The sequence below is a fragment of the Zootoca vivipara genome, chromosome 3 (assembly GCF_963506605.1).
Source record: "Zootoca vivipara chromosome 3, rZooViv1.1, whole genome shotgun sequence".
Lineage (NCBI taxonomy): Eukaryota > Metazoa > Chordata > Lepidosauria > Squamata > Lacertidae > Zootoca > Zootoca vivipara.
This window is the reverse complement of record NC_083278.1, coordinates 87,034,946-87,047,414: the sequence shown is the minus strand read 5'-3', so window position 1 is coordinate 87,047,414 and position 12,469 is coordinate 87,034,946. Positions and strand designations below refer to the sequence as shown.

General features: G+C 44.0%; 1 protein-coding gene across 2 annotated transcripts in view; it reads right to left on the bottom strand.

Annotated features, from left to right (window-relative positions):
* TOGARAM2 (TOG array regulator of axonemal microtubules 2) overlaps positions 1–12,469 on the bottom strand; it is a 60,240-nt gene that overhangs the window by 29,842 nt on the left and 17,929 nt on the right. For both annotated transcript variants that reach the window (XM_060272956.1, XM_035110505.2), the window contains 4 exons: positions 11,766–11,950; positions 10,381–10,430; positions 3,604–3,785; positions 314–470 (listed from right to left, as the gene is read on the bottom strand). In XM_060272956.1, coding sequence (XP_060128939.1) covers positions 314–470; positions 3,604–3,785; positions 10,381–10,430; positions 11,766–11,950 — 574 coding nt within the window. The remainder of the gene's footprint in view (positions 1–313; positions 471–3,603; positions 3,786–10,380; positions 10,431–11,765; positions 11,951–12,469) is intronic.

Here is a 12,469-nt window from a genome sequence, read left to right as displayed (position 1 = left end):
TAGACAGCCACACTGCCTTGGGAATAAGCCCCACTGAACTCAGTGGGACTTACTTCCAAGCAGACGTGTGAATGCTCCTCCATAACCTCCACTCAAAAATGGGGCCTCTGTGATGTTAGCTTTTCAGACAGCTGTCACAGACAGAGGAAGGTAAGCCACCCTGCAGATTGACTTTTTCTTCTCCTAACTTACAGAAGTGTGCATCTGATCTCTGCAAGGCACGTTAAATGAAGGCATATGAAATTCAGGGTGATGCAGAAAGCATACAAAATCTGCATAACGGGTCCCTTTTATTTTTCACGTCACCACATACCTTCACGAGCAGTTTTCTGTAGATGCTCTTCGAACTTTGTCAGCCTTTCCTTCTCTCTCTCTCTTTTCTTTTCTCTTTCTTTGCGCAAAATCTCTATCTCTTTTAACTGCTTCTGGCGCAGTTTCTCCTGAGCCGACTTTGATATGGTCACGTGGATCTGGACACAACAAAAGCAAAACACAGTGCATGAAAAATAAGGGACACGTGTGTTGTTCTACATTAGGGATGGAAGAGGACTCTATTTTATTTACATGGAATTTGGTGCTTCCAACCTGATCAAGCTTTGACCACAAAGGACCACCTCTTACACTGAGCATTTGTTTATGTCTGAGCTGCTGGCACATTATCTTTTTCTTTTTCTTTTTTCTAAAAAGCTTGAATATTTATACACAAAAGTATATTTAAATTTATAAACAAAAATATGTATATGTTGTATATATAACATGCATAAAAGAGTCAAGCCTCACACAGTACTGGATTTTTGCTGTATTATGGTATAAGTATTCTTACTTAAGTTTCTCGATACGATATATCAATAGTTGAATTTATCTGCTTATGTGTTGGTTCCCTTAGGAAACCTGGACTGTATACACATATAAACATTCATGTAATAGTATATTGATAATAATGTGTATAATATGTGAGCGTTGTTTGTATTATTTAGTGGAGCTAGTAAAAAAAACCCTCACTTCTGATCAAGATCAAGGAGCAAGACAGGAGTCAGGAAAAAATATTGCACAGATAAGCTCAACGCCAAGAATTTCATAAAATTCCATCCCTACTCTACACATAGTGAGGAATCTCTTGGCATAATGTGATTCCACAAACCCAAACAGAACTCATCCATTTCCTTGAAACCTTATTTATTAGAAAGCAAGATAAATATTTCATCAAAATGGAGGATGTGCTAATTTTCTTGTTTTTTCTTCAGAGTAGTTCACTTGAATTGAGTACATAGGAATGCTGTGGGTTTCACCTGGAAACATAGTCAAAATAAAAGCACGTCTGATGTGTTCAGTAGATGGTCTTTGCTTGACAAGCTGTGTGGCCAATAAAAAGATAATGCCCTCCTGATGAGCTCCTGGCTAGTCCATAGATCACAGATCATAGAATCATGAAGATGGAAGGGACCCTGAGGATCACCTAGATTAGATCTCACATTGTATTCTTTCTTTAAAAGTGGCTGCCCCTGCAGTGGCCAGAAGATTGAATCAGAAATGCAGTGCTGGAGATGGGGCATTTAACTCCATTCCCCCAAATACTTCCACCCCCCAACTTAAAGCTCCTTCCTGAAGCTGGTTTTAGCTTCATGGTGTACCTGTTAGGAGATAAAGACCCATATGAAGGGAGAGAAGCGGGGGTCTTGAAGTTGACCATCAACTGTGAGCACCTGGGCAGCAGACATTGCAGGCACACAGGTCACCTGGGGCATTTAAAGCATGACTTCATAGAATCATAGAGTTGGAAGGGTCATCTAGTGCAACCCCCTGCAATGCAGGCATCTCAGCTAAAGCATCCATGACAGATGGCCATCCAACCTCTGCTTAAAAACTTCCAAGGAAGGAGAGTCCACAGCATCCCAAGGAAGACCATTCCACTGTCAAACAGCTCTTACTGCCAGAAAGTTCTTCCTGGTGTTTATTTGGAATCTACTTTCTTGTTACTTGAATCCATTGGTACAGGTCCTACCCTCCAGAGCAGGAGAAAACAAGTTTGTGCCATCTTCCATGTGACAGCCCTTTAGATATTTGAAGGTGGCTATCATAGCTCCTCTTCTTATCCGGGCTAAACATACCCAACACTCTCAACCATTCTTTGTAAGCCTTGGTTTCCAGACCCTTGACCATCTTGGTCGCCTTCCTCTGCACACATTCCTATTGTCATTAATTGAACCCAGAACCTTCTCTGCATGCAAATCAAATGCTCTATCGCTGAGCTACAGTTCTTCCCCTCGTAGTTTGTCCCCCAGCCCCAGCTGCATTTAGCAGGGAGGAAACAACATTGGGAACCTGGTTGTAGATCTCCCACAAAGCATCTACAGGCAAGTCCCAGTTTAGGTGCACCTGAATGACTTGTGATCATGCACACATGCACAGCATTGAGTAGCCCCAAAACATTATGAAAAGGGGTGGAACATGGCACACTTCTGCATGATCTGCCAAGGCTTGTGGGGGTCCAAAATGGAACCCCCGCGCAAAACGAGGATTGCTTGTAATTTGTTGTCCAGAGTTGGACGCAGCTGAAAGAGAAAGTACAAGTGGAGGCAAATTTTAGGAAGAAGACTGGAGGTGGGGTTGGAGACTATTACATAAGATGAGAAGCAGGAGAATTGCAGAAAAAGGAGGCCATGCAGCCTTATATTATTTATATAATTGATTTCACATATAGTTTCAGGCTGATGTTTTAAAAAATGCTGAACCAATGCTTTTTCAGTCCAAGAAAGGGAAAAGTTTTAGCAAGCACTATTCTGAACAGATGATAAAAGAATCTGGCTTGAGCTATGTAAAAAAAAAAGCAAGCAATTTATATTAGCAGGAATGTAGAAGGGCAGCATTACTTGAGACCAAATCCTCAGAAATCGCTAATGAATTTCTTTATCCCTAAACTTCACTTTGAATGCACCTTCTGTGGTTTATGTATCGTTTTGTCACTGCAGGAAAACATGCAGGAAATTAAAGAAGTTTCCAAGGCTCTTTCTGCAAAATCAGCTTAATGCGATAAAAATATACTTGATTTCTTCTAGCTGCATACAATTTGTACATCTTCCTTCAGCGTATTCTTTCGGTTTACTACATTTGCTTCCCATCCTTCCTCCAAAGAACTCAGGGCAATGTGCACAGGGTTCTCACTTTCAATCCTCTGAGGAATCCCATGAGATAGTTTAAATGGAGTTTAGCGCTTCCAGGCAGGTGCTTAATATTGTAAATGGGTCATGGAGATATCACACATGGGTCACTGGCAATAGGAGTTTTAATTTATCAGGCTTGCGGAGCTCCGTTGCATAAATCTGTGCGGCCCTAAAGGTGATTACAGATGGGGATGTTTTCCAGTGAGAATCCCTCAGGTACCTGACAATTCAAGTCATAGAAGGATGGGTCTGATCCCCACAATTCCAAACCAGCATGCTTAACTGCAGTGGCATCGTTTAAAAAGCAATAATCAAATGTCACTCACAGTCACCCTCGCTACTGCTTGCTAACTTACCATACCTTTCCGTTGGCTTAGTTAAATACACATCACCGCGCCAATGTGCCCTCATTAGAACTAGAAAGGGGATAGAAGGCGCCTACCCTTCCATTGGTCTCCTTCCACTCGTCATCTTTCAAAAGGCAAGGACTTGAGAGCTGGCCCCCTTCCTTAGCCAGACTGGGAGAGGAGGCGGTTAATGGCAGTACGGATTCCAGTGGACACCCAGTAACCTTCAAGGGTGCAGACAGGCCATTTCTGAAAGCGGGTTCCGGTGCACTGGTTTCTGATGAGCCAATAAAGCATAAGAAACACGTTAGCAGCGAGCATGTATGAAATAACAAGTGTTACTGTGGAGAGCGTGAGCCAAGAAATTACACAATGTATTAATGTAAATCAAGAGGCTGTGCCAAGGAGATACTCCACTGGATTGAATCACTCCCTTTTTTTTTTTTTTTTAAAAAAATATTTTTATTAATTTTCCAATTAAAACCAATTATATCACATTCAATATTTCAAATTATACACATATATATATCAATCAAACCGAATGTTATGCCAAATCATCTAAATAATTTATTTTTGGGTTCCCATGCTTCAAGAAATTGGGAATTCCTCGCAACTGTCCACTGCCGTCTTATTTCTAAAGTTCAAATCGTCCTCCAAGCTCATAATATTCCAAATCTTCCCCTTACAGTCACCTAGATGTTTTCCACTTTCATCCGATTGTTCCAGCTGCTGAGATAAATGTCAAACGAAGTTTCACAGATGTTCTTTCTCCTGTGTGAGTTAATCAGTCCAGCCTCCCCATAAATCTTCTTAGTGGAGCTCCCTGTTGCGACGGAGTAGCAGCGCCATCTTAAAAGGCTCAAATCACTTTCATTTTCTCTCATAGCCATGAAGATTTACGATTTATTTATCTTTATAGAATTTACAGCTTTTTCAGGCAGGAGACCCAAACATCCAACCATGAACTCTTGGTAAATTAATGGATCTCCTTGCCCTATAGCTGAACTTAGCTTCAGGTCGCTGCTCCAATTTAAAGTGCGTCACAGCTCATAAATCCTCCGAACGCGTCCAGAACTCCTTCCGTCTGACTAGGGGGGGGGCTTTTCTCATCGGCAACTTCACATCTTTAAGAAATATACTCAGTAACAACAGCTATAAAGTTCAACTCACACAGTCTTTTGCTTCTCTTTCACTCCAAACAAGCCAGGACATCGCGTCCGGGAAGATACGAGGCAACAATATGAAGAAAAAATAAAAACTTGCTTCCCTTATCGCTCCGTCCCCATCAATCCTTCTTCCAGATGCCGTACATTCTTTGACTCCTCTCGCTCAGCAGCATAAAATTCTCAGCAGTAAACAGCGCTTCTTCCCCTCCTTCTGAAGTATGTCCATAGATTTAAGCCTAATTATCTTCTTTAACCATGGAAATCCCCGCCATGCAGATTAGCGTCCGGGAGTCCTGGCCGTCGTAAGTGCTCAGCCCAAGCTCCCCCCACTCCAAAAACAGTCGGAGTGGGTCTGGGGGCATCGCGGGCCAGCGGCCCCTCTCCGTAACCCCCGGAGAGGGTAGGGGGTTGCCATTTACTCCCCTAGCAACCGCCAAATTCCTCACGAAGGTCAGAGAGATGGAAAACAGGTCCGCCATTCCTGCAGGCGGAAACCGGAACCTGGATTGAATCACTCCCTGTGTAGATGGACTCAAAAGAGGGTGTGTGTGTATGAGACAGACAGACAGAGACAGAGACAAAGGCCATATGAAAGAGCTGTCCTCCTTGTTCCCATTTCCTGTCAGCTATGGGTTATGCTATTATTACCTTTGTAAAATAATTGTAGTCGTCAAGTGGGACCTGTAACAAAGTATGTTGCAGTATATCCTCACCTCTGGAAAAGCCTGCTCCTTTTTCAGGGCTCCAGCCAATCAACCAGCCATGCCCTCCTCCAGCAAGCCATTAGGAGCATAGAGAACATAGGAAGCTGCTTTTTACTGAGTCAGAACATTTGTCTATCAAGCTCAGTGTTGTCTGTTCTGACTGGCAGCAGGTCCCCAGGATTTTACAGTCAGGGTTCTCTCCCAGTCCTTGCTGGAGATGCTGGGGTTTGAACCTGGGAACCTTCTAACCTCGAACTACAGCACTCTCCTACCTTGGTTTTCCTGGTTTTCTTTTCCAACTAACCCTCTGCATTCTGTGGCCACTGAACATGCACCATCCCCTTTTGTTTGCAAGGGCTTACTACCGGTATAAAACCTCAGGAGTCCCCAAGCATGCCAATAGCAACCTGCTGTTTCTCAGTGGCCCGGACTTGACTCCATTTCTATCAGCACTTACCACGTGAGTTTGCAACCAGAGGGATGGTGTTGTGCAAAGAGTTCCGCTCACCCCATCTCAAAAAAGACATGATGTTTATCTGTCCTTCAGGTATACTGGACCGAGGCTGTAACAAACCAGGAATCCTTGGGGCGGAGGAGCTGTGGCTGCTAAAGTTGCATAAAAGCGCTTTAAATACGTGGTGTGAATCAATCTCTTCTACTGGTGACTGAGGACAGGGCTTTCCATGGCTATTGCAAACTCAATGTTCAGAAGCAGTTTGCTTTGAACAACAGATACTGGGTACACGCTGTTGCCTTCACACATTAATCATGAGCTCCCTGAGGCTGGCTGCTGTGAGAAGAAGGATGCCAGGATAGAAGGACCCTTGAACTTATCCATTAGGCTTTTTCTTTCACTCTTTCTCTGGTTTTGTGATTGAACTTGGTTCCATATGAGCTACTTCTGATTCCATCAACTCAAGTTAAAATGAGCCTTCATTTAGGAATAGTGACTTATCAGCTCCAAATAAGGCCTAGGTAAATTGGTTATTTTCCTTTTTGAGGCAGAGAGCTCAAGCTCACACCTTTCAGCTGTTTGTTCCTGGGGATAATTATTTCTTTCAGCTATCTCTCTCTCTCCTGAGATAACCCCCTTGAGGAGACAGTACCTTGAAGATATTAGTCATACTCCTACTTACATTTCCTCAAGTATTTGCTCTTTCTTGATGCCCATCCCCACAGACTAACTACTGCAAGTAGCCTCTTCCTTTGTCCTGTCAAGAACACTTGTATTGTATTGTATTGTATTGTATTGTATTGTATTGTATTGTATTGTATTGTATTGTATTGTATTGTATTGTATTAGGAAGCCTTCACCAACCTGGTGCCCTCTAGATATTTTGGACTACAAGTCCAATCAGCCTTGGCAAGTGCTGGCTGCAGCGGATGGGAGCTGTAGTCCAAAACATCTGGAGGGAAAAAGCTGTCAAACTGTGATGCCGGGCTAGTCCTTGCCTGGGCCAGCTATATTGAGTTGTGGTGATTGCCCATAATATGTCTTGTATTAATACGTGTAGTCTTCTTTAACTTCCCTACGACACCATATTCACTTAAACTATTTTCAGAGGCAGGGCTGGCCCAAGGCATTTTGACACCTGAGGCAAACCACAAAATGGTGTCCCCTCAACCAGGCAAGAAGGGATGATTGAAGGTCTACATCAAGAACAAGGGATGAGGATAGAGATCTACATCAGGAACAAAGATGGGAGGAGACCATTGCACCTCCTATTCCCAAGAAGCAACTTTAGAGGCAGCGGGCAGGGGGCTGCTGAGGAGACGGAAGAACCAGCCTCCAAGGAGTATGCCATAGTTGTCACTGCTACCAGGGAACAGCAGGTAATGCATTTCTTGGAGGTTGGATCTGCTGCCCCTGTAGACACTGCCATCTGAGGCGGTTGCCTCATCTTGACTCATGGGTGGGTTGGCCCTGTTCAAAGAGGTGGTCATGTTAGCCTTTTATTTAACATAGACACTGTGGCAGCAGCTGCTGTGGACAATTGATATGGATATTTAGTGCTTAGGTCAGATGGAGAAAGCTCTAATGACCACACTGTCAAAATGAATATGTATGTGCTTTTTCTCTCATCCATGCAGCCCCTTCAAGTGTCTCTGTTTTCCAGTGAGTGCCCTGGATTTACAGAAGCTGTCCCATTTTCTGATTTAATCCCACTTTTCCTTAGGACATCCTTATTTTCATTGGAGAAATGTTGGAGGGTATGTCCATGTAGATTATGCTTCTCACATATATACGGATAGGCACATGCATGTACACACACACACACACACACACACACACAGCTTAATAATTAATAAACCAGATCCCATTTCCCCCACCCAGTCAAAATATTCCCTCTCCCAACCCAACCACATAATAGACATGAACAAGGATGGCCCAATTAGAGTAGGTCATGGGAAAGGAAGTGAATCTCCTATACAGGAACATCTTTGGTTTAATGTGTTAAATGAATCTCTGTCTGTTTATGAAGATACACTCCACAGGAATCTCATTCGAACCCAGCACTGCTTACATATCCAGGAGTCCATGGGCACCTGGCTGTGTGAGATTGCTGAGCAGAGTGTGCATTCAAAAAGTCTGATTTGGAGGAGTCAGTGAAAGTGGGAAAATGAGCATGGACCACAAGGAAAACATAAGCCTGCAGCATCCCACTTCCGACCTTATTTAATATACTATTTCATCTCCTACTTTTTCAGGTTTGTATTACATACATAACAATATGCATTGGAGAGCGACAGGATTTTGTTCATGCAATGATGTTTTCTCTTGTTTGTTTCTCTTGTTTGTTTGTTTCTCTTGTTTCTCTTGATGTTTTCTCTGAGAAGATCCAGGGAAAATGCCCCTTTCTCTTGGATAGGGAATTAAGAGGTATTTTAACAGAATCCAGCTCTTTGAAGCGGTTGCACCAATAAATCCCTTCCTGACACATCCCCTGCAGTGGGATAATTATATCAAAGCTACGGTAGCAGCTCAGCCACCTTGATATTAGCACCTTTGACTGGGCAATCACCCCAGAGAGCAGAATGTGAAAGCCTCCATCTTAACACACAACCCAGCACTTGCTCTCCAGATGAGCTTCCTGTGGCACAGGGAACTAACAGAGGCCGTGCTTTAAAAAGCAATGAAGTCACTCCAGAAACTAATCGGAATTTACACAACAATGCTGCTTAAAAATCAATAGCGTTTTCTCTTATTCTGTTCTTACTAGCCTACTGAGTGCTTTTACTACTAAAGCTGCCACACAAAAACAATCACCTTCCTGCTCAGCAGATCAGCAATACATCTTCACGTGGCTGCTTTCTCCAACGCCACAAAGCCCAGCAGGGTGGCAACAGAAAGAGGTTCTGTCAACTTTATTCTTTATTTTATGCTTTTATCACGTTTACATCCTGTCCTGCCCCTTAGGAGCTTAAGGCAGCACACATGGTTATATTATAGGTAAAGGTAAAGGGACCCCTGACCATTAGGTCCAGTCGCTGACGACTCTGGGGTTGCAGCGCTCATCTCGCATTATTGGCCAAGGGAGCCGGCGTACAGCTTCCAGGTCATGTGGCCAGCATGACAAAGCCGCTTCTGGTGAACCAGAGCAGCACACGGAAATGCTGTTTACCTTCCCGCTTGGAGCGGTAACCTATTTATCTACTTGCACTTTGACGTGCTTTCGAACTGCTAGGTTGGCAGAAGCAGGGACCGAACAATGGGAGCTCACCCCATCACGGGGATTTGAACTGCCGACCTTCTGATCGGCAAGCCCTAGGCTCAGTGGTTTAACCCACAGCACCACCTGCATCCCAGTGGTTATATTATAGCCTCACAAAATCCCTTTGAGGTAGATTAGGCACAGGGAGAGGGGTGGGGGAGAGCACTTCATATCTGAGCAGAGATTTGAACCCAAGTCTGCACTTTGACTGCTGGCTACACCATGCATGCTCTCAAGGCTGCCTCTTGCTCCCAAAAGCTAGACAGGCAGCTAAGACGGTGGATTTTGGGGTGTGGGGAGAAGTTGCATTAGTAAAACTTTTCTCCAGTGTTTCTTATTTTGCAGCTGACATAGGAATGTGGCATTGACATCACAGTGACTGCCCCCTATGCCCTCCCATGCCTCTTGTCTGCTTCTTACCATGACCCTGACTAGAATATATCTGCAAGGAAGACCCTCTGTCCGGTGCTTCCATTCCAATAAGTACTCTTTATTTCCCCATTTTCTAATCCTGACCCCTCTGGTTCAAGATCTCTCCTCCACTGACAGCCTGGCCTAGAAGCTTCTGTTTGCTTCCTGGTTCTGCCCTCCCTTCTGCTGCCACATTGCAGCTTTCCTTCTTGATTGATCATCAGTTTTATTTGCTACCCAGACATTGGCCTGCCCCCAAATTCTGTCTCGTAGAAATTACTTTCTACCTACACTGGGTAAACATCTGCCAGGGTTGGTTAAGTCTAGCAACTCCTGTGTCAACACGGCGAGAGCAGGTTTGATGAACATGAACAGTCCCTGCCAGCCCTTGCGATCTTTTTTAATCATGAGGAGCTGCCCGTCGATGAACTTTTCAATTCCATTTTTTCTCTGTGGGCACATGAATTCATATGCCTTACCTGCTGACAAGCGGCAAGACCACATTGCTCCTTCAGACTTCTGAATGCATTTATTTGCTTTGCTTGAGCACCTTCTTGTCCAAGGGCTGCTCCAAGCTACTATGTATGTAAATGTCACATTGAGAGGGCAAGAGGACCCTGTCTGCTTCTCTGCCCAGATGTGTGCTCTCCAGACTGGTTTGCAGTTTTGTGCTGGGAAGCATAGGCATTTGCAAGCCTTCTTGTACACATCTTGAAACATGGATGCACAAACCTTTCTCTAATAAAAGTAGCATCCTGAGCATCTCTAACCCCACCAACTAGTGGATATTTTTTTAATGGAAGATGCTTTCAGTATTAATGTCTCCCAAAAGTCACATCCATATTTTCTGATAGAACATATATGCGACCTGTACCTACCCAGAGTGTTGAGGGTGCTGTCCTCGGCATTGAAAGGCCCTGTCCCCGACCTTAAAACAATTGGGAGAAAAAGGAAACTATGAGGATACAAAGTGGGGGGAGGGAACCCATGTTTCTGCCAGAGAGATAATATAACAGCGCGCACACACACACACACACACACACATATCCTGTTTCTCCTAAAATCAGACATACCCATAAAATAAACCATAGCAGGATTTCTAAGCATTTGCGCAATATAAGCCATACCCCGAAAATAAGACATAGTGATAGGTGCAGTTCTGGAGGGCCCCAAGGAAAAGGCAAGGCTGGACGCGTAATAAAAAATAAGACATCCCCTGAAAATAAGCCACTGTGGGGTTTTTTAAGGAAAAATAAATATAAGACGGTGTCTTATTTTTGGAGAAACACGACACAAATATATATGGATGGTGCTTTAAATTATTTCGATTATTCAACATGCATACAAATTACACTACCTTCAACAATTTGAAAAAGTAGGTCAGTATCACCCCCATATTAGAAATTAATGGGGAGGAGGGAAGAGATGCAGCTAGAAGACAGTGGCCATGCTCCTATGTAAAACTGACCACAAACCATGCTTAGTCAGCTTGGCCTGTGCACAAAGCTGCATGGATCTCCTGCTTTGTCTCTCCCCTTTTTAACAAGACACGCAAGCCAGGGCTCATGGTTCTTTCTCCCAAACCAAGCATAGCAAGCATAGTCAAGAAGAAACCTTGGCTTCCACTCCCTGTTTGTTTGGAATGGAGGCTCGTGCCTAATGCTAAGCCAGATGGTCCATGGCTCATTTCCCTGATTTAGGAAGGAAGGAGCAAAGTGGGAAGTGTACAAGCTGTATGCACCAGCACAAAGCTCATGCACAGGCTAATTTCACTACTGCTGTAGCTATGGCTTGCAGCCAGCATTCTGTGTAAATGAGGCCAGTGACATGCTTAAGACCACCTAACAAACCCAAGGCAGAGTTCGGGTTTGAACCAGGTACTTCCTGACGCGTAGCTCAGCCACTATGCTACACCAGAGGCACTATGGCTTTGAGTAACTGCTGAGAGCTAGAGCAAGGGGTGGCTATTGCCTTCAGTCTGCTTAGGGGCTTCCCAGAAGCACCTGATTGGCCATTATGGGAAACAGGACGCTGGGAGAGATGTACCAGTGATCTGACCCAGCAGGGGTCTTTTTATGTTCAGAGCCGCCTCAGAAAGTCACAGGCATGCAATGGAGAGCTGGAGCTCACATAAAAGGGGAAAGTTGTATCGTCTGAGCTTCGGGGAAGCAGGATTCTGCAGGCGAGGCTTTGAAAGAGAGAGGAAACAAAGGCAGTGGAAGAGGTCTGAGAAACAAAGGAAATGAAAGCAGGAGCTGTCTACCTTGTTTCAGGGGAATCTTCTGCAACAAGAGGAGCAGATTCCAGCAGGAAATGTGACGAGCCTGGAAGAAGTTCTTGAACATTCTGAGAATTTTCTTCTTCAAGTGCCTTTGCTGATTTGGGGATAGGTGGGATCAAAGCGGTACCTAAAGACCTCCTCAGATTCTCACCATGGCTATGTAAGATCTGCAGGAAAGCATGGTTTAAAAGACACGAGACAATGACGTTATCACTCAATAATTGCAGGTAGCCAAAAGACATCTCTGTGTTGAGGCTCATGGAGTGCAAGAGTCAGCAAATGGTTTGACCCCTATACATATATATATATATGTATATGTATATATATGTATATGTATATGTATATGTATATGTATATGTATATATATATAATCACTTAAAATTTGCTCCTACCTCATGAGCAGGACTTCCAAGTAATCTACTTTGACCTGCTGGTAGCAATGTGTCCTCAGACATGGCTGTTACTGCCTGAACAATGTCACTTTAATGCATGAACTAAGATGTGACATGGAAAGTCACTTCACTAAGGGTTGGTCAAAATCAGGGTCCCCAAACTAAGGCCCAGGGGCTGGATCTGGCCCATTCGCCTTCTAAATCTGGCCCACGGACGGTCCGGGAATCAGCAGGTTTTTACTTCAGTAGAATGTGTCCTTTTATTTAAAATGCATGTCTGGGTCATTTGTGGGG